Below are 19,665 nucleotides of genomic sequence, written 5' to 3' on the forward strand. Positions count from 1 at the left end.
TCTTCTCAAAAGAACTTAAGCCGTTCTGGACACATGGTGAAGTAGATAAATTAGAAATGAATTTAATTAAAAAAGATGAGCAGTTAATTAAAAAGATGTATAGTATGTGTTTAGAGTTAGAGCTGGAAGAGGAGGTTGTAAAAGACTACATGGTCTTCGATTTATTATACCGCCCCAGAGCCCTACGGGGATGGGGCGGAATAATAAATCGAAAATAAATAAATAAATAAATAAATAAAAATAAATAAATGGTTAAATGGGCTCAGGATTTGGGCCACCCAATATTATTAGAAGATTGAGAAAGAACCTGGAACACAGGTTTAAAATTTACGCATAGTAATTATATAAAAGAGAACTTTTATAAAATTAGATTTAGATGGTACGATGCATGCCCGACCCAAATAGCGTAAAATTAGGAAGAAACCTGCGGCTTTGTTGGAAATGTAACTCAAGAAAATGGCCAGTCTTTCTTTTCATCAATGGTGGGCCTGCAAAAAAAAAATTAAGAGAGTTTGGACACAAAATTCATATAGAGGTACAGAATATGTTTTAAAATAAAAAATAAAAGTGTTCCCCAGAACATATACCTGCACAAGGGGATTGTGCTTAGCAATAGCACATTACAGGATATGGGTAAAAAGAAAAATATTTCAGTATTTAGCAACTTGGCTTGGGCTAGGAATAGTTCTGGCGAAAAATTGGAAAAGTCCAATTATCCCATCTATATTTGATTGGAACATGAAGATGTTAGAAGTGATTAAGATATCGCAATTGTCAGGACAGGAGGTGTTAGAAGAGAATTATAATACTAAAAGTCAATGGGAACAATGGAAAATGTATTTAAATAAGAAATACCATATCCAAAGCAAAGTATTTAGTTAAAGTTATTAAATTAAAAATAGAGTACGCACAGAAGGAAGTACAATTAAAGAATAATGGACAGAATTGTTGAATTATTGTTAAAATGTTTCTTTTTCTTTTTCTCTTTTCTTGGATGTTTGATTAACTGTTATTAATTACTAACTTGTGCGATATGAAGATGTGTTAGTTTTGTATATTTAACTATAATTTTGTGTTCTTTTTTGTTTGTATTATTCTTAATTTCTCTTTCTATAATAAAGCATTTAAACATAAACAAAAAAAAGGAAATTCAGGGTTGTGAGGCAGAGACAGCCTGTGGCAAATCATCTCTGCCCTGACCTGGAGGGCCCTGGTTAGCCTGATGTCATCAGATCTCAGAAGTAGGGTCAGCCCTGGTTAGTACTTTGATAGGAGGTCACCAAGGAAACCCAGGGTTCCAATGCAGAGGCAGGTCGTGGCAATTCTCCTCTATCCCTCTTGCCTGGAAGCCTCATCTACACCTGTGATTGGGGGTGATCCAAAAGTGCCTTTAGGTGGATGGTCCAGGTTGGCCTGATCTGGTCAGCTTTTGGAAGCTAAGCAAGGTCCACTGGTTCTGGTGGGTTTTCCAGGCTGTGTGGCCGTGGTCTGGTGGATCTTGTTCCTAACGTTTCGCCTGCATCTGTGGCTGGCATCTTCAGAGGTGTATCACAGAGGGAAGTGTGTTACACACACTGTGTCTAGTGAGAAGGGAAAGTTTAGGGGGGTATGTTATTGTCCATGTCCCAGGGTTTACCCCACTAAACTTTCCCTTCCCACTAGGCACGGTGTGTGTAACACATACACACACTTCCCTCCGTGATCCTCGCTTTCCCCAGGATCCAACTTCCAGGAAGTCAAATAAATGCACGACAAGACAACCCTTTAGCTCTGGGCCGTGACATCTCTGCGCAGCTCCTTGGAAGTAAACGCCAGGTAGGCAGTGGCGGGATCGCCTGCGCGCCACCGGGCGGCTCCTCGCGGGTGGGGCGCACCCCAACCTCGGCCCGCTTTGCCCAGCAGGGCCGCCAACTCAACCACTTCCAGGGAGGCCAACCCGGCCGGGCCGGCGGAGCTTTCCAGGAACTGGCGGGAAAGCCCCCCCCCCGCCCGCCTTCCCGCTATTTGCATAGGGCCGCCCCTCGTGGGCGGGACCATGCAAATGAGTTGGACGACGACCTCTGGCGCGCAGCCGGCCGAGAAGGCGAGGCGGGGAGGTATCCTTCGGTGGGGGCGACCGACTCGCCATGCGCAGCGCGGGCGGCCCGGCCAGGTGAGCCAGGTGAGCTGCCGGCTGCTGGACTCCTGGGAGGAGGAGGAGGATGGCCCCGGAGCGCAGCGGGGTGGCTTCTTCTTGGGCGCCGGCGGCAGCAGGTAAGCTCCAGAGCCGCCTCCGGCTGGCCGGTCCCCGTTGGGGCTGCTCCGGCTGAAAGGTGGAAGGGGCCGCCGCTGGAGAGCCCCTGGCCGCGGGGCGGGACGGGACGGAGGGAGGCTTTCCTTCCCCTCTGCAGCTTGCCGGCTTGTTTGGATCCTGCCCTGCCCATGTCTCCCCATCGCCAGAACCCCCCCCCCCTTTACCCCAAGCCCAGGGAAGCGCCCGGCCGGCCTGAAGGAGGGTCGTGGCAGCCCAGGCGGGGCACCTGCCCAGAAGCCACCTCCCTTGAGCACAGCGGGGCACTTTCCTCCAAGTAAATGTGTGTGGAGGTGTCAAGATTCAGCAGCCCGTTTCTTGGGCAGCTGGCGACAGAGATAAAATGCGCTACAAACACTCTCAAACATAAAAATCAAAATTGTAAAAACCCCAATTCAGGATTGCTGGGAAATGTAAGTAAGCCGTTTGCATATGGAGATGTGTTTTGGAGATGTGTTTTGGTTGTTAAGATGATCTGATTAGGGCGGCTCTGCAAAGTTTTTTTGGGTTGTTTTTTTTAAAACAGCCGTCACCTGAACGTGCCCTTTCATTGGGAGATCCTAAAACCGCTCTCCTGGGAGTAAGCAAGCCCCTTAGAATAAGACGGGACTGACTTCAGAGTAGTCCGGCGTCAGCTGATTCCCTTAATGTCTGTGTGTGTGTGTGTGGGGGGGGGGGGATCCCAATGTTTATATCCTGTTTATACATTACATCATTTTCGAACTTTGTAATCCACCTTTTGAGTCTTGGGGAGAAAAGTAGACTGTAAAGGAAATAAAGGGGCACCCTTTTAAAAAGTCATTTTAAGAAGGGAAAGCAGATTGGGTTGCTCTGTTGCCTCACCGAATCCCTTGAGTGCAGGAAGGTCATCATACTCTCTGTGCATGTACAAATAAGGATAAAGAAAGGGCACAAGAGAAAAAGAAGCTGGACACTTAGGGAGGTTTGGGAGTGCAGGGGAGTGTTTGTGTTTGTCTAAAACCTTGGAGCCGATTCCGGTAAAGAGTGGCCAGTTTAGCTCTCTGCTGCCCCCTACTGAATATCTGAGTGAGGAAACAGAGAAGCTTCAAGAGGAGATAACAATGTGGATTGCAAAACTTGAGTTCATTCACAAGTTCAGAGCAATGGGCCTCCTAGGGGTGAATGGGGTTCTTACCTCACTTCAGATGCCAATTTTCTGCCCCATATCAAGCAGATTACCATGTTGCATCGCCCCTTCTTTGCCACACAGCCTCCACATATACTTTCTGACTGAGATATACTTGCATCTGACAAAGGAAGTTCTGACTCTCTAATTCTCATGCCCTGTCAATCTTATTGCTCTGGAAGATGTTCCTGGAATTGAATATAACCCTTCTGATGAAGTGAGTTTTGACTTCCCAAAACTGTTCCTGGGTCCTGTGGAGACCTGTCTTACTTTGCCACCCAATAGGATGCATTTTGTCACCCCATTAGTTGCTGATTTTGAATGCTCCCCATGGCAAAGGCTCTGGGCAAAACAAAAACGTGTGGGTTCTCCAGCTAGGACTGCCATCTTTTTTCTTTCTTTTTTTCCTGCCTTCTTGCCTTTCCATGCTTGCTGAAGGGGCAGGAACTTTGCAGATGAAGTTTGCTGCCTCTTCATTCCAGGACATGGACACAGTGGCTGCTTTCTTGCCTGTAATACAAGGCAGGGGGAAAGGCAATGTTAGCTATAAGTTTAGGGTCGGTAGTTGATCAGTATAAAAAAGGGCAGGCCTCCAGAGGATGGGGATGAGTTGCTTACGCCCCACTGCTTTTCCCAGGGAGGAACCGGAGTTTAGGCTTGCTGGCCTCCTTATGCGACCTGGAAATCTTCCAGAATTACAATTGATTTCCAGTCGATGGCTCAGTTTCCCTGGAGGAAATGGCTGCTTGGAGAGTTGACGGGCACGATACCCAGCTGAGGTCTCTCCCCTCCCCAAACTCCACCCTTGGCAGGCTCTCCCCCCCCCCAAAAAATAGTGAGGAATTTCCCAACAGAGAGTTGACAACCCTGCCAAAATGGTTTGCACCACTGTTTTCCTTGCCTCCATGTTGTCTTCACAACAACCCTGTGAGGTAGACGAGGCTGAGAGAGAATGGACTGGCCTGAGCTCACACAGCATGTTCTTCTGGATCCTCTGCACTGGTCTGCCACGTCTCTGTTATAAAGGGAGAGTACATTTTACTCTCTCTCCAGATGAGTCTGTGCACTCCCACACATGCCAGCTGGGTGACCTGGGGCTAGTCACAGTTCTTCGGAGCTCTCTCAGCTCCATCTTCCTCACAGGATGTTTGTTGTGTGGGGGGGGAAAGGAGATTGTCGGCCTCTTTGAGTCTCCTTGCAGGAGAGAAAGGGAGGAGGATATAAATCCAACTCTTCTTCTTGTCTTTTTGGGCAGGGGCCTCTTTCCCCCCCTCCCAGTGGGGGTGTCATAGGCATAAACGCAGCCGCTCCAATGGCCACGTCTTCCTTCTGGAGGAATCGGCTCCCCTGGCCTGTCGTGCAGCCCAGCTGTCCGGCGCCAGGGTCCGCAGTGAATGAGCGCAGGTGTCCCCAGAGCAGAGGGCCTGCCTCCCCACTCTTCCTGCTGTTTGTGCTACAGCTGGGCCAAGAGGCATTTAGCCAGGAAGCCCGGGCTTGTTTTCCCAGCGGCTGGGCTGGAGGAGCCAGTTCCTGCCGAGGGCGCTGCTGTGAGTCACGGCAAGGCGGTTTTTCTGCTCGCACCCACTTCCCGTGCTCAAGGCACAGCTAGGATTGAAACCACAGGACTTCTCTCTCTCCTCCCACCTCCTTCCTTTCGCTGGTGGGAGGAGTGACTTGCAGTGCAGGAGGGCCCCCCCCCCCGGCCCCATAAAGATGTAGCTGACTTACAGTGACCTCGTAGGACAGTGGTGGCAAACCTTTGGCACTCCAGATGTTATGGACGACAATTCCCATCAGCCCCTGCCTGAAAACAGCATCTGATGGGAATTGTAGTCCACCTGGCACATCTGGAGTACAAAGTCCACTTCTGATCCTCGGAGCCCCTACCAAGGCAAAGGAGGAACCGAGATGGTTTTCCATTGCCTGCCTCTACATAGACTTCCTTGGTGGTCTCCCATCCATGTACTAAGCAGGGCTGACCCTGCTGAGCTTCTGAGAGCTCCAGGCCCAGCGCCAGTCCCACTGGGGTACAAAGTAGTTGCTTAAAATCTGGGAACTGTTTGGGGCACTCCTTTTAATTAAAGTTGTCCAGGAATGCTTAGAACGGCTGCTAAGCCAGCAGGAAGCGTGTGCGCTGCGGCAATGGTCGCTCGGTCAAGTGCTGCGGCTGGTGTGACCCCGTGGCTTTCTCTCCTTGTTCTAGGCAAAGACAAAGACTCTTCTGCAGCTCTGTATAAGAAGAGAGGCGGACTTGCTGCCCTGAGCAAAAGGAGGTTTTAGCACAAAGTTTATGCGGACCAAAGAATCGCCAGATGGATTACCAGAGAATTGAAGATACCCGGGATTGAGTTTGTTGGATTTAGAAGATTAGTCCAAAGGGACGTGTTGCCTGATTTGAATGTACTGTTAAGAACATAAGAACATAAGAACAAGCCAGTTGGATCAGACCAGAGTCCATCTAGTCCAGCTCTACTACTCGCAGTGGCCCACCAGGTGCCATTGGGAGCTCACGTGCAGGATGTGAAAGCAACGGCCTTCTGCGGCTGTTGCTCCCGAGCCCCTGGACTGTTAAGGCATTTGCAATCTCAGATCAAAGAAGATCAAGATTGGTAGCCATAAATCTGTCCAAGCCCCTTTTAAATCTGTCCAAGCCCCTGTTGCACCTGGATATGTTTGGGGACATTTACGCGCTTTGAATATTGTGACTCTCACCCTCGGTAAAAGGGCTTTTGAGCAGCTTATGCACACAACACCCCAACTTGAGCTTGAAAATTGACTCACAAATTCAAAGTGGGGGACTTGGTACTGAGGTCTGCAGCTGCCAGCAAGGAGGGAAAAACTGAAAGAGGCGATCGAGCAAGGACTGTAGAGTTGCCAGTCTCCTGGTGGCGCCTGGAGACCTTTGAGAGTTATGACTAATCTCCAGATAACAGGGCCCTGTTGGCTTGAAGAAAATGGCTGCTTTGGAAGGCAGACTGTGGGGCATCAGGCCCAGTGGTGGGATCCAAAAATTTTAGTAACAGGTTCCCATGGTGGTGGGATTCAAACTGTGGCATAGCGCCCATGGGGCTGGGCGGGGCACAACAGGGGCATTGCCAGGCATTCTGGGGGCGGGGCATTCCTGGGTGGGGCTGTGGCAAGGACGCAGCCACTGCGCTGGTCCTTGGGCGGGAAACGAATGTACGTAGGCACAGGCTGCCACGCACGCCGGTGCACCTCCTGCTAGACTGCTTCAAGTTCTGCGCGCTACTGCTGAGAGGAGGGGCGTAACTAAGGCAAAAATCAAGTGGCAAAATCACCAATTAGTAACCCCCTCTCGGCACACACAAATAATTAGTAACCTACTCTCGGGAACCTGTGAGAACCTGCTGGATCCCACCTCTGATCGGGCCCCACTGGGTTCCTTCCCCAGCCTCCAATCGCAAAATCTCCAGGAATTTCCTAGCCCCGAAGTGACAACCCTCAGCCAGGGAAAGCAAGGAAAGGGAGAGGAGACAACAGGTTGGGTGGAAGCAAAATGGGGCCCTCCCAGGATGCTTAGTGAGGGGCGGAAATGCTGGACAAAGTGGCAGGTGAGCAAGGTTGAGGGTCCCGTGTTGGATTGACTGACAGTTTGAGGTCTCTGGGCCCTGACCCTGAATTCTCGCACTGAAGAAAGTGGGTGTTTATTGCCAACATTCCTTCTGTGTGATTAATTAAAAGCATCGGGAGGCCAGCTTCTCTGTGGGATCGGAGTACCCTGCGCATGGGCCTTTTGAGACGCAGGCCTGTGTTTTAATGCCTGCGCATGACGCTGGTTTCAGGTCTTTGTGATCAGTGACCGGATTGGGTGGCTGGAAAGGGGAGATGAAATCTCTGGATGCTTTTTGAGGCAGGAGAGCTGACCGAGGTCCCGCGTCAGTCTGGGGAGGTTGTCTGAACAGCACCAGACCAGTGATGGGCTCTTATCAATGCCTTTCCTACAGGTGGCCATCAAGCACGTTGCGAGGAACAAAGTGGCCGAGTGGGCACAGCTGGTAAGTTGGAAAAGCATCTCTGGTGGGGTGCCTTGCCATCCTGTGAGCCAGTCAGGCACTGTGATATGCCAGAGCCTTGGGGAGTGTGTTGAGGAGGCCTTGGGTGAAAGGGCAACGGGGGCTTGAACCAAAGGCAGGACCTCATCTTCCCACTCCCAAAACAAATGTGCTTCTCCCCTCTGCTCCCAGTCTGAGAGCTGTTGTCGGCCACTTGCCAGGGCAAGGGGAGTGCACTGTGATGATGTCACAGGGCACCCACTCAGAGACCGGGGCCCAAGGGGGCTTACACCATTCTCCTCTCCTCCATTTTATCCTCACAACAGCCCTGTGTGGTAGGTTAGCCTGTGAGAGTGTGGGACTGGTCCAGGGTCCACCCGTGAGCTTCCATGGCACAATTGGGGATTCGAACCCAGATCTCACAGATACAAGTCCAACACTTTGAACCACTATTCCATGCTGGTTCCCTTTTTCTTTTACCAGGTAAGGGGTGTGTCAGGGGGTGTCTCCGCTGGATTCCAGTCCAGTAGCACCTTAGAAACCAATATGTGGGGGTACAACTTGCTTTCGAGAGTCGAAGCTCCCTTCATCAGATACAAGCAAGAAAGGGAATCTCCAAGCCCTCCTGTCCCAGTCTAGTGGTGGGAAGAGGGTTACTGAGAAGGTTGTCAGGCGCAAAAGCACAAAGGCACAACGCCAAGTAGAATCTGCTTGATGGTCAGGAGAGAAATGCTTTGGCATCTGTAGTGAGCAAATTAGCATCTGTAGCGAGATACAGAATCCTGTGGCCCTGTTCAGTCCTGGGTGGTGGCTCAGGGGCAGAGCAGCTGCCTTGCATGCAGGGGGTTCCAGGTTCGATACTCAGCATCTCTAGTTCAAATGGATCTGGTGGTTGGTGGGGAAAGTGGCCCTACCCGGGACATCGAGAGTGGCTGGTAGATATGTGGACAAGACTGACCTGGACAGGCCAACGGAGCAGCAGTGGCGTAGGAGGTTAAGAGCTCGTGTATCTAATCTGGAGGAACCGGGTTTGATTCCCAGCTCTGCCACCTGAGCTGTGGAGGCTTATCTGGGGAATTCAGATTAGCCTGTGCACTCCCACACACGCCAGCTGGGTGACCTTGGGCTAGTCACAGCTTCTCGGAGCTCTCTCAGCCCCACCTACCTCACAGGGTGTCTGTTGTGAGGGGGGAAGGGCAAGGAGATTGTCAGCCCCTTTGAGTCTCCTGCAGGAGAGAAAGGGGGGAATATAAATCCAAACTCTTCTTCTTCTTCTTCTTCTTCTTCATGTGTGACCACTTTGTCCAGTGGCAGTTGTCTGCCAGGCTATTTTAAGTTTGAGAAGTGGCGTGTTTTAATAGGGTCTGCTTTTTTTTTTATTAAAAAGGCCCTTCTTTCGGGCAGAGTAGCCAGCACAGGAATAAACTGGCACTGTTTTCTCTTCCACTTTCCCCCTGCAAGGGGCTAGTGCCTTTTGTTCCTAAATGGGCGTGGTTAGCTTCTAAAGGGTATCCCATCAGTTATTAAGAACTTAGGTGCCCCCAGATATAATCAGATAGTCGCACAGATATTCTTGCAGCTAGAATTTTATTTATTGACTTATTTCATGTATACCTCCCCTTTCTCCCCAGTGGGGACACCAAGCAGCTAGCTAGCATCATTCCCCCTTCCTTTGCTTTATCCTCACAACAACCCTACGAGGTAGGACTGACTGACCCACGGTCAGCCAACAAGCTTCCATAGCAGAACTATGGAACTCCAACCTGGATCTCGCTCATGCTTGTCCAGCTGCGACACCACACTGACTACTGAAAGGAGTAGATTTTGGGAAATTGCTTATGTCTTTCTCCCTGCTATAACAACAGCCTATCTTCCTCCTGAATTTTTGTTCCATCCACGCTGCCGCACTGGTATTCCTGAACTGCTTGCACTGAGTTTGTTCCCACCCACCCACCCACCCACACACCTTTTGTCCCTCTCTTGCAGCCAAACGGGAAAGTGGCACCGCTGGAGGTGGTCTTGACGAGTCTTGTGTGTTCAGGCAACGGCCACCGTGGCATCATCCAGCTCTTGGACTGGTACGAAACGGCGGAAGGCTTCTTTTTGGTGCTGGAGAGACCTGAACATTGCCAGGATCTCTTTGATTATGTGACTGAGCAGGGGCCTCTGTCGGAAAAGCTTTCCCGGCACTTCTTCCGCCAAGTGGTGGAAGCCGTCAGCCACTGCCACGGCCACAGGGTGGTTCATCGGGATATCAAGGATGAAAACATCTTGGTGGACGTCCGCACCGGCAGCCTCAAGCTGATCGACTTTGGGTCGGGGGCTTTGCTGAGAGATTCTGTTTACACGGAGTTTGATGGTGAGTATCAGGACACCCCATGCTTCCAAGAGCAGGGAGATGGGACAGCTGAGAGCCAACGTGGACCAGTAGTTGGGTGCAACTGGTGGGATCTTGGTCCATCGTGTAGCTGTTTGCCTCCTAGCTGATGCCTGTCCCTTCAGCCCTGGCTCAGTGGTTCTGCTAAACCAAAAAAGGGAAGCAAAACACACTATACCATAAATAGTGCAAGAAATCCCTGTGTGAAAAGGCTGATACCAGGCTGGCTTGCCCTTGCGATCTTTAGGACTCTGTTGCTTCTGGCCTGACTTGAAAGGAACAAAGAATTAGGGAGACTACCCAGCAACCTTTTAGGTTTTTAATTGAGCAAGAGGGTAGGGTAAGTGTCAGCCGTCCTGGTATCCTTGTTGCACAGGAATCTCTTGTGCTATCAATAGTTCTGGTGGGAAGTGCTCTCAAATCGGGGCTGACAAGGTTTGTCAAGGCAAGAGAGTAGCAGAGGTGATTTGCCTTTGTAGCAATCCTGGATGTTCTTGGTGGTCTCTCATCCAAGTACTAACCAGGGCTGACCTTTCTGAGCTTCTAAGATCTGAGCCATCCAAGTCAGGGCAAGGTTTTTAGCTTCCTGTGTGCTTTTCCTTTTAAGGCGCTGCTTCTACTGTTGAAAAGTTTGAAATGATCCAGGCAGGGTTGTGAGTCCTTTTGGGAAAACGGTCTCCCACACAGACTTGAAGGGCTGCTCAGAAAGCCACGTGGAGCGTTCTTCTTCCTTGCTTGCTTGCAAGCTGTAGGGTTTCAAAGCAGGGCCTTTTTAGTCCTGCATTGCCTAGAGACCCGTCAGGCTAGATCTTTGAGTTTCAGAAGAAGAATATATCTTCTTGGTGTGCTCAGCTGTTCTCTTTTTTTTAATTAAAATTTTATGAGTATTTTAAAGTCTTTAGATCACCAAAAACTCACAAAGAAAAATTCACTGAAGTACAAAGTACATATTCCATAAGGACTCCCAGTTTCTTCTGCACTGATAATTAACACTAAAAGTAGTATTTTTACCACTAGATCAGTAACCATCTGAATAAAATGTAGAGCAGTTGCTCAAAAGGTCCAATTTTATTTAGGTGGTTAATGACCCATAAACTGTTAATAAAAGTCTCCCTTTTTTCTATTGGATCTTATTTTAACAGTCCTTAACCTTCAAAAGCAAGTTATCAGTTTTTTTCCTGCTTTGTCTAGATACTCTATCAAGAGTTTCCAATTGTCCATGAATGTAACGAAGTTCTTTTCTTTAAGTAGCTAACTTGGCCATCTTGCAGGGCCTTCATACGTTCACACACCATTTTTCAATTGTAGGTATAGCTGGAATTTTTCACTTCTGCTCCTATAGTATTCTTGCAGCTTCTGAATAGTATTCTTGCAGCTATAGTATTCTTGCAGCTATAGTATTCTTGCAGCTTCTGTTTTCTTTCCAGAGATCTACCCATAAGTCCTAGCAGATAAGCCTCGGGTTTCACTTACATATTCCTCTAAATCTTTTGAATTATTGCATGTATTGACCTCCAAAATTCCTTAGCAGTTCCATAAGTCCAGGTGAAGTGATAAAACACCCCTTCTTGGCGTTCTCATGTCCAAGGTCTGCCAAATCATTCCAAGAGATCCCCGGGAAGGGTTATCAGTTGGACCTCTCTCGATTTGTTCTCTGCCTGCTGGGTGACTGCTGGTAATAAATTGGGTTTTAGGGACCATGTTTGAATCTTAATTGGATTTGTTTTCTGGGTATGTTGTCCCTAAAAAGCAGTCTGATGTTTTTGTGTTTTATGGATATATTTGTATATTTGTACTGAGAGATGCCGCTCTCTCACACCCCCTTCTCTCTCTTTCTCAGGGACTCGGGTCTACAGCCCTCCAGAATGGGTGGTGTCCCAGCAGTATCGCGCTGTTCCGGCAGCCGTCTGGTCGTTGGGAGTCCTGCTGTATGACCTGGTGTGCGGAGACATCCCCTTTGAGCGAGACGAGGAGATCGTGGCGGCCCGTGTGCAGTTCCACGTGCCTCTCTCTGCTGGTGAGGGCTCTCCCAGGGAACATTGACGGAGCTCACACAATTTAAGACTGGGAGAGCTGGGTTTTCAGGGGGAAGGGAAGTCAACTTTGGGGCAGCTCCATCTAGAGTCAGCCTGGTGTAGAGGTTGAGAGGGACGGAACCAGGTTTGAAACTCCTCCACAGGAAGCCTGCTGGGTGACCTTGGGCCAGTCACAGTTCTGAACTCTCTCAGCCTCGCCTACCTCGCAAGGTGTCTGTTGTGGGGAGAGGAATGGAAGGAGTTTGGAGGCCACTTTGAGACTCCTTAAAGATAGAGAAAAAAGGGGTGCAAAAACTCTTCTTCTAAGTGGAATGGTGTGGGTGTGTGAGTGCCCCCTTTTTTCCAACCCACAATTTCATTTCCTATGACTCCAGTGACATAGGCAGCAAACAGCCACTCTAAAGGGGTTCCCACTTTGTCCGGGGTCTTGCCCAAAACCCTCTCTTCATTGGGCAGCAAGTTTTCCAACCTCTTTCTTCACCTGCGTCAATTCACATCAGTGATGCGACACTCAAAATCGGGACCTTTGGAAGAGACAGTTACAAAACTGAGCCTGCATATGCAGGAAGCCAGTTCGGAAAGAAGAAGGTACCTCAAAAACCCATTGGACCTCCAGGGGATCAGCTTTTGAGTGTCTAAACTCTCTTCATCAGATACAAGTGATGAGGTATCTCTTTTCCTACTTGTCTCTGGCGAAAGCTTAAAAAACGCCCTACAAGTCTTCTTAGCCTTTATGATGCCGCCGGACTGGAATCTTGCTGATCTACAGCAGATCAACAGAGCTGCTCGCCTGAAACAGTGAGAATGAAAGAGACCTTCCGTTTGATTCTAAAAGGACTTTTTTAAATAGGAAGGAGGCTAGAAGGACAATTAATCCAAATCAAAGCAGGCTTCCTGCGCCCTCCCCATCCCAAGAGACTGAATTCTGTACCTTGTGCTAGATACCTGCATAAGGGTGCCAGCCTCCAGGAGGTGGCTGGAAATCTCCTGGAATTACAACTGATTCCCAGACTACACAGATCAGTTCCGCAGGAGAAAGTGGCTGCTTTGGAAACAGGAATTTGTGGCATTATCTGCCCAGGGACATGGGCGCACACCATATGGTCACATGGGGGGGCGCAAAATCAGGCCCACCCCCCACGTGACCAGAGAGTCAGCCTCCCTCCAGGACATGAAAACATAGTGCAAGGCAGGATAGGGCCTGCTAAAAGCAAGGGGATGGGGACACGTTCCTGATCTCCAGGGAGGTCAGGGGATGGGGCTGAGGGAGGCCCAACTTTGCACACCCTGCAGGTGGGCAGGGCACCTGGGGGAGGAGGCACCATATGGACCTGACCTGACCGCCTCTGCTGAGCACCCTCCACACCCCATGTCTTTCCTCGGCATTTCCCAGCCGAGAGCGGGCAGCTCATGGATGCAATTCAGACCTGACTGCAGTGGCCTATTAGTCAGAAGGGGAGGGTCTGAAGGAGGGGGTTATTATATTATATTGGAGAGGAGACGTCTGAGGGGGGATATGATTGAAGTCTATGAAATTATGCATGGGGTACAAAATGTCGACAGAGAGACATTTTTCTCTCTTTCTCACAATACTAGAACCAGGGGGCATCCATTGAAAATGCTGGGGGGAAGAGTTAGGACTAATAAAAGGAAACACTTCCTTTCAGCGTCTAAACGCAGGTGATTTGGTGTTTGGAATATGCTGCCACAGGAGGTGGTGATGGCCACTCACCTGGATAGCTTTAAAAGGATCTTGGACAGATTTATGGAGGAGAAGTCGATTTATGGCTACCAATCTTAATCCTCCTTGATCTGAGATTGCAAATGCCTTAACAGACCAGGTGATCAGGAGCAACAGCCGCAGAAGGCCACTGCTTTCATATCCTGCATGTGAGCTCCCAAAGGCACCTGGTGGGCCACTGCGAGTAGCAGAGAGCTGGACTAGATGGACTCTGGTCTGATGTTCTTATGTTCTTATCTGTTTATTTTATTTACAGCATTTGTAGCCCGCCTTTCTCCCCACCTGGGGACCCAAAGGGCTCACATGGTTCTCCTGCTCTTCATTTCACCTTCAATGACTGCTCTGCCAGGCAGGGGAGGGTCGAGAGGGTGCGACTGGCCCCAGGTCACCCAGGCAGGGTGGGAATTCGAACCTGGCTCTCTCACTTCCTAGTGCAGCACTCGACTGCTACATCACACCGGCTGTTTCTTAACTTGCTGCCTGTCTTTCTTTCCTCCACAGACTGCCACGACCTCATCCGATGGTGCTTATCTCCAGATCCCTCCGATCGGCCCACTTTGGAACAGGTGCTTCTACATCCGTGGTTGAAACTGGACCCGCTCCTCCAGCCTGAGGAGATGCTGGCCCCAGCCCCTCCTCGGAGCACTGCTTCCAACAGCAGCGGCTGACAGGGCCGGACCTTTCCTTTGGGGAATGGTGGTGCTCATAGTACCAAAGGGACCTCAAGACAGCCAGGTTTTGGTCACTGGCTGGTGAAGAGTTAACCTGGTTATACAGGTTTCTTACTAACTGCACTGGTGGGCAAGAAGGAACTAGAGCTGGCAATAAACTGAGTAATCCATGCTCAAAGTCCCTTCCCTGTTCAAATGACGTTTGATTTCTGGCCTCCTCAGGCCCCAGACATCTCTAGGCATGTAAATACTTGTGTATTAATATTTGACAGTCCCTGCAGCTGTTGTGGGGGGGAAAAGTCTGGGGTGAATTTCTACCTCTGCCCCACAGTTTTATCCTGTGGGGTCAACCAGCAAGCAAAATCCCTGTGCATAGGTTTGGTTTACAGTTGTATGGCTTTTTAAATATTTGTTGACATATTTGTACAGAGAAATTCTATCCTCCCAGCCAAATCTGTATAGAGATCTATTTAATTAAAAAGATTACTTTGTGGAACCGAATCCGTGTATTTTTTTAAATTTTTGTCGACCCAAAGAACTGAAGGGGCTTGAAGTCTGTTACTGGCAACTGGAGTTTTTTGACTCTGGGTTGGGCAGTTCCTAGAGATTTTGGGGTTGAAGGGCAGCCTGGGGAGGGGCGCCCGGTGCACTGGTGCGTCCTCCGCCCCCGCCCTGTGATGCCACCGCCACGCCCCCGGAACACCCTCGCCACACCTCCACAGGGGCACACGCCCGGTGCGTCGGCCCCGCCCCCTTGGAGCGATGCCTCTGGCTGCCTGTAAGGCTGCCAACCTCCAGGTGACATCTGGAGATCTCCCAGAAGCACAATAGATCTCCAGAGGACAGAGATCAGCATCTGGAGAAAATGGCTGCTGTGGAGGATGGACTCTCTGGCATCATACTCCACTGAGCCGCCGCCCCCCCCCCCGCGCACAGGGTCCACCCCCAAATCTCCAGGAATTTGCCAACCCGGCCACGCCATTCATCACATTGCAGCCGGCTTATCTACAGAGACAGCCTCCCTTCAGTCGTTGGGCTTGACAACTTCTTTATGAGTCTGCTTAAGGATCAAAACTTCCCCGTTCATTAGAAACGGAAAGTGGCCACCAGGTCTTTCCCCGAGAGCTGAGTCTGGCTTTACTCTCTCTGGATGGGGACGCGATGGTTCTCAAAGGATTTGAAGGGCTGGCACTTAGAGGAAGGCAGGGAGCTCTTCCTGTGGGCAGCAGAGGATAGGACTCACAAAAACGGGTCTAAATTACGGGCAGAAAGGTTCTGACTGGATATTAGGAACAAATGTTTACAGTAAGAGTTGTGCAACAGTAAAATCAGCTACCTAGGGAGGGGAGGAGCTCCCCATCACCAGCAGCAGCTGGACAAACACTTGTCTGGGATGTTCTTGGCTGATCCTGCAGGGAGCAGGGGGTTGGACTAGATATAGTCTGTATGGCCCCTTCCAACTCTAGGATGAATTCAGCTGTTTCTTAGGGGACCCAGGAGGGTTGGCCTTTGCTTCCATAAGGACTGGCTCTCATTGGCCCTTTCCGCACATGCAGAATAACGCACTTTCAATCCACTTTCACAATTGTTTGCAAGTGGATTTTGCTATTTTGCACAGCTGCCAAGTGCATTGAAAGTGGACTGAAAGTGTATTATTCTGCATGTGCCACACACACACACACACACACACACACACACACACACACACACACACACACACGTCTATATGTGTCTCTGTGTGTCTTGGTCCTCATCTTCCTCTTAGAAGTACAGATCCCCTATTAGCCTTTCCGCAGCCTCCCTGGAGACCCTGAAATTCTTTTTATTCAGTGAACCTCTGTTTTGTTTTTCCTGTATCAGGCTTCTTAAGGAGGCTTTTCGTATCTCTTTCTCTTCTCCCTCCCTCCCCTGTTTTTGAGGGTAGATGAAAGAAAATAATTCACTGCATTCAGCTCCTTCCAGTGTGAGAGGCTGGATCGAAACGGTCCTGGCTGATCGGTCGGTCTCCTGTCGACTCGGCTGCCCGTGCTCCTCAAGCCAGACCCAGAAGCTCCCCACTCCAGCGCAAGAACCCCCTGCTTATGCAATCACCTGGTTCCTGGAAACTCCTCTCGAAGAGATGCTGGCCCCAGAGCGCCAACCAGGATCCAGGAGTGACGCACAAACGCCACCAAGATCGCTCAGAGAACGTTTACTCACTTGCCCAAGTACACACATTTATCTGCCCCACCCTGACAGGGCCTGCGCCATCCACCTGTGCGTGTTTTGTATTTACATCCTTGTCCTATGCATCACAGCTTCCTGGTAGGGGAACTGCAACCTGAAAAGGGAATGGGAAGGCTTTTTTTTGTTATATCCGCAGCAAAAGGAAGAAAAAGGGTCACCGCGTGCAGAAGATGTTACGGAGATAACAGCAACAAAAGTATTTTCTTTGGAGGTTTTTAGACAGAGGCTGAATCGCCACCTGTCAAGGGTGCTTTGATTGTGTCTTCCTGCATGGCAGGGGGTTGGGCTGGATGGCCCCTTGTGGTCTCTTCCAACTCTATGGTTCCAGAAGGGCAGAAGAATTGGGTGAAAGGTGACTCCGAGGCTGGGCAGAGATCTAGAGTTCAATATACCTGGGAAGGGAAGCACACATTGACTGATTTCCAATCATTACAACATCAACGTGTCTGGTATTTTATGAAGCAAAGTAGTCAGTCAGGCCCCTGCCCCAAACAGCTTACAATCCGGGGCGGGGGGGGGGGGGGGGTTTGCTCTTTTTTACTGCGACAGACAAATATGGCTACCCATCACGATCCGGTTGTAAGCCCCAATCTCTCCGCCTTTGTTTTTCACTCCACTTTAGAAATGTGTGGGTAACAATATACAACAATACTGCAGGACTGTTTTGAAATAATGGGGATTGCTTTAAGTAGAAAGGGGAGAAACTACATTATAGACTTTCCTCATTGTTATTACGCCGCCTCTCAGCAGGGCTGCGTTTGCAAGTGGTGTTTGAGTAAGGGGCTAGAGAATTTAAATCCATAAAGTTCACTAGGAGTTTTGGGACCGGTCACATAACCTCCATCTAGCCTACCTCACAGGCTTGTTGTGAGGATAACACAAAGCTCAGGGAATAACATATGCCTGTCTGAGTGGGATTTTTAAAAAAAATATTGTGTGTCTGGGGAGGGGCCATGGCTCAATGGAAAACCCTCTACAGAAGGGTCTCGGGTTCAAATCCCAATATCTCCAGTTAAAAGGACCAGGTAAGAAGAGGTGATGTAAGAGACCTCTACCCATGAACCTAGAGAGTGACTCCCAGTCTGACTAGATGAGAACATGCTGCACCAATGATCTGATTCAGTATATGGTTAGGTTGGGTTGGGTTGGGTTGGTTGGTTGGTTGGTTGGTTGGTTTCATATGCTGCCCGTCCCCTCAGGGGCTCAGGCCACCACTGGCCTTTTCCACACAAATCTCCTAAAACATTTTCAACCCACCTACCCCCCCCCTTTTTGTCCACACTCACCCCCTGGAAACGATTCATGGCTGCCATTACATGCCCTGTCATGCCCCCACAGAAACCTGTATTATTTTCATTGTTAAGTATAAGTTTCCCATAGCTAGCATGGGTTTAGTCCTCTGTATAGTCTCCAAAGGGAGGGGATTTTAGTTAGCCCCTGTCCCTTTAAGAAGTTCCCCAAGAGGCAGTTTTTCTGTTATCTCCCAGCAATGCCCCTGTTTAACTCAGTTCAGTTCAGTACAGGTGCCTAGGGAGTCAGGAGGCAGCAGTATTTTGTCACGTCAAAGGTGTACAGAGAGCACAAAGTTGAGGTTTACAAAGACTAGTAGCCAGATAAAGACTCAAGGAAGCAAGACAAAGTGGACTTTCCTGGAAACAGTCAAAAAAAGACAAAAGTCTACAGTTTCTACTGTCCAGTCAAGCAAGTACTTTATTTTAGGCAGACCCTGGGAGGAGTCAGGGTCTCCATTCTTCTAAATATTAAACCTTTTGTTTGAACTGTTAAACCTTGCTTGTGACTCTCCCACTCTGTTCTGGCTGGGCACAGGGCACTGGAAACAGTTTTGCTTGGGGAACAGAACATGCCCCCCACTTTTTTGCATTTATTGATGGACTTCTTGATGCTCCACTGTTTCAAAGCCTCGTGCTGCGATTCTCTGCACCTCATACACTTGATGCATTGAAGTTTACCCCCAACATTTAAAAAAAAAATCAAAGAGAAGATCTAATAGACGGGGGGGGGGATGGGAAGTGAGCTCATGAAATGGTATCAAAGAGAAAATCCGGGGACTGCAGAGAGGCTGGTAACACGTTTTAAAGTGAAAACATTCTGAAAGTGTTTCAACCTCAAGAATTGTTTTAAAAGGGGATTCATTTAAAATGTTTTGAGACTGCCAATAAAACGTTTTGGGGTAAAAACAATGCAGAACTCCACAGAGGAAACATTTTATTTCCAGTCTCAAAACATTTTAAGTGATTGTAGTGGTTTTTCCGGGCTGTGTGGCCGTGGTCTGGTGGATCTTGTTCCTAATGTTTCGCCTGCATCTGTGGCTGGCATCTTCAGAGGTGTATCACAGAGGGAAGTCTGTTACACACTGACTCAAAGGGGGGGTGGGGGTGGGAACATAATGGCAGACTAGACACAGTGTGTAACAGACTTCCCTTTGTGATACACCACTGAAGATGCCAGCCACAGATGCAGGCGAAACGTTAGGAACAAGATCCACCAGACCACGGCCACACAGCCTGGAAAACCCTCCACAATCAGTTGAATTTGGCCACGAAAACCTTCGACAATACATTTTAAATGAATTGTACAGAAAAGCCCAGTAATGTGTTCCTAGGTTAGGTGCATACACTGACAGAACAGTTAGCATACTCTCTCTTCTCTTCTTTATCCGTTTAGTTGTGTCCGACTCTTGGATACTCTGTAAACCAGTCCCCTCCACGCTTCCCTGTTTGCCACAACTTCTTTCAGTGGGTTGATGTTCATGCCCAAGTCCCTCTTAATGGTTTCCAACCAACGAGTCCTTGGCCTCCCCTGTTTCAGTTTACCACTGACCATTCCTAGTAGCATCTCTTTTTCCAGTGAATTTGCCTTCATCACATGGCTGAAGTAGGTCAGCTTCTGCCTAGTGATCTTGCCCTCCAGGTGATCTGTCTAGTGATCTTGCATCTCTGGGTTAATACGATCCAGGACAGCTGTGTTGGTGACTCTGGCTGTCCATGGGATTCGTAAAAGTCTTCTCCAACACGACAGCTCAAAGGCATCCACTTTTCTTCTATCTGTTTTTGACGGTGTCCATGTCTCACAACCATCTGTCATGATTGGGAGCACGATGGCTGTTACCAGTCTTTGTTTGGTGGTGATTGAGACATCTTTGC

General features: G+C 49.3%; 1 protein-coding gene across 1 annotated transcript; it reads left to right on the forward strand.

Moving 5' to 3' along the window:
• Window positions 1-2,081: 2,081 nt before the first annotated feature.
• PIM2 (Pim-2 proto-oncogene, serine/threonine kinase) lies at window positions 2,082-14,768 on the forward strand. The gene is made up of 6 exons (XM_048490202.1): window positions 2,082-2,253; window positions 5,641-5,755; window positions 7,398-7,453; window positions 9,437-9,809; window positions 11,668-11,844; window positions 14,106-14,768. Exons 2-6 carry the CDS (start codon window positions 5,728-5,730, stop codon window positions 14,270-14,272), a joined length of 801 nt encoding a protein of 266 aa, XP_048346159.1. The 5' UTR covers window positions 2,082-2,253; window positions 5,641-5,727; the 3' UTR covers window positions 14,273-14,768.
• Window positions 14,769-19,665: the final 4,897 nt, after the last annotated feature.

Source organism: Sphaerodactylus townsendi, linkage group LG03, assembly GCF_021028975.2.
Source record: "Sphaerodactylus townsendi isolate TG3544 linkage group LG03, MPM_Stown_v2.3, whole genome shotgun sequence".
Taxonomy (NCBI): Eukaryota; Metazoa; Chordata; class Lepidosauria; order Squamata; family Sphaerodactylidae; genus Sphaerodactylus; species Sphaerodactylus townsendi.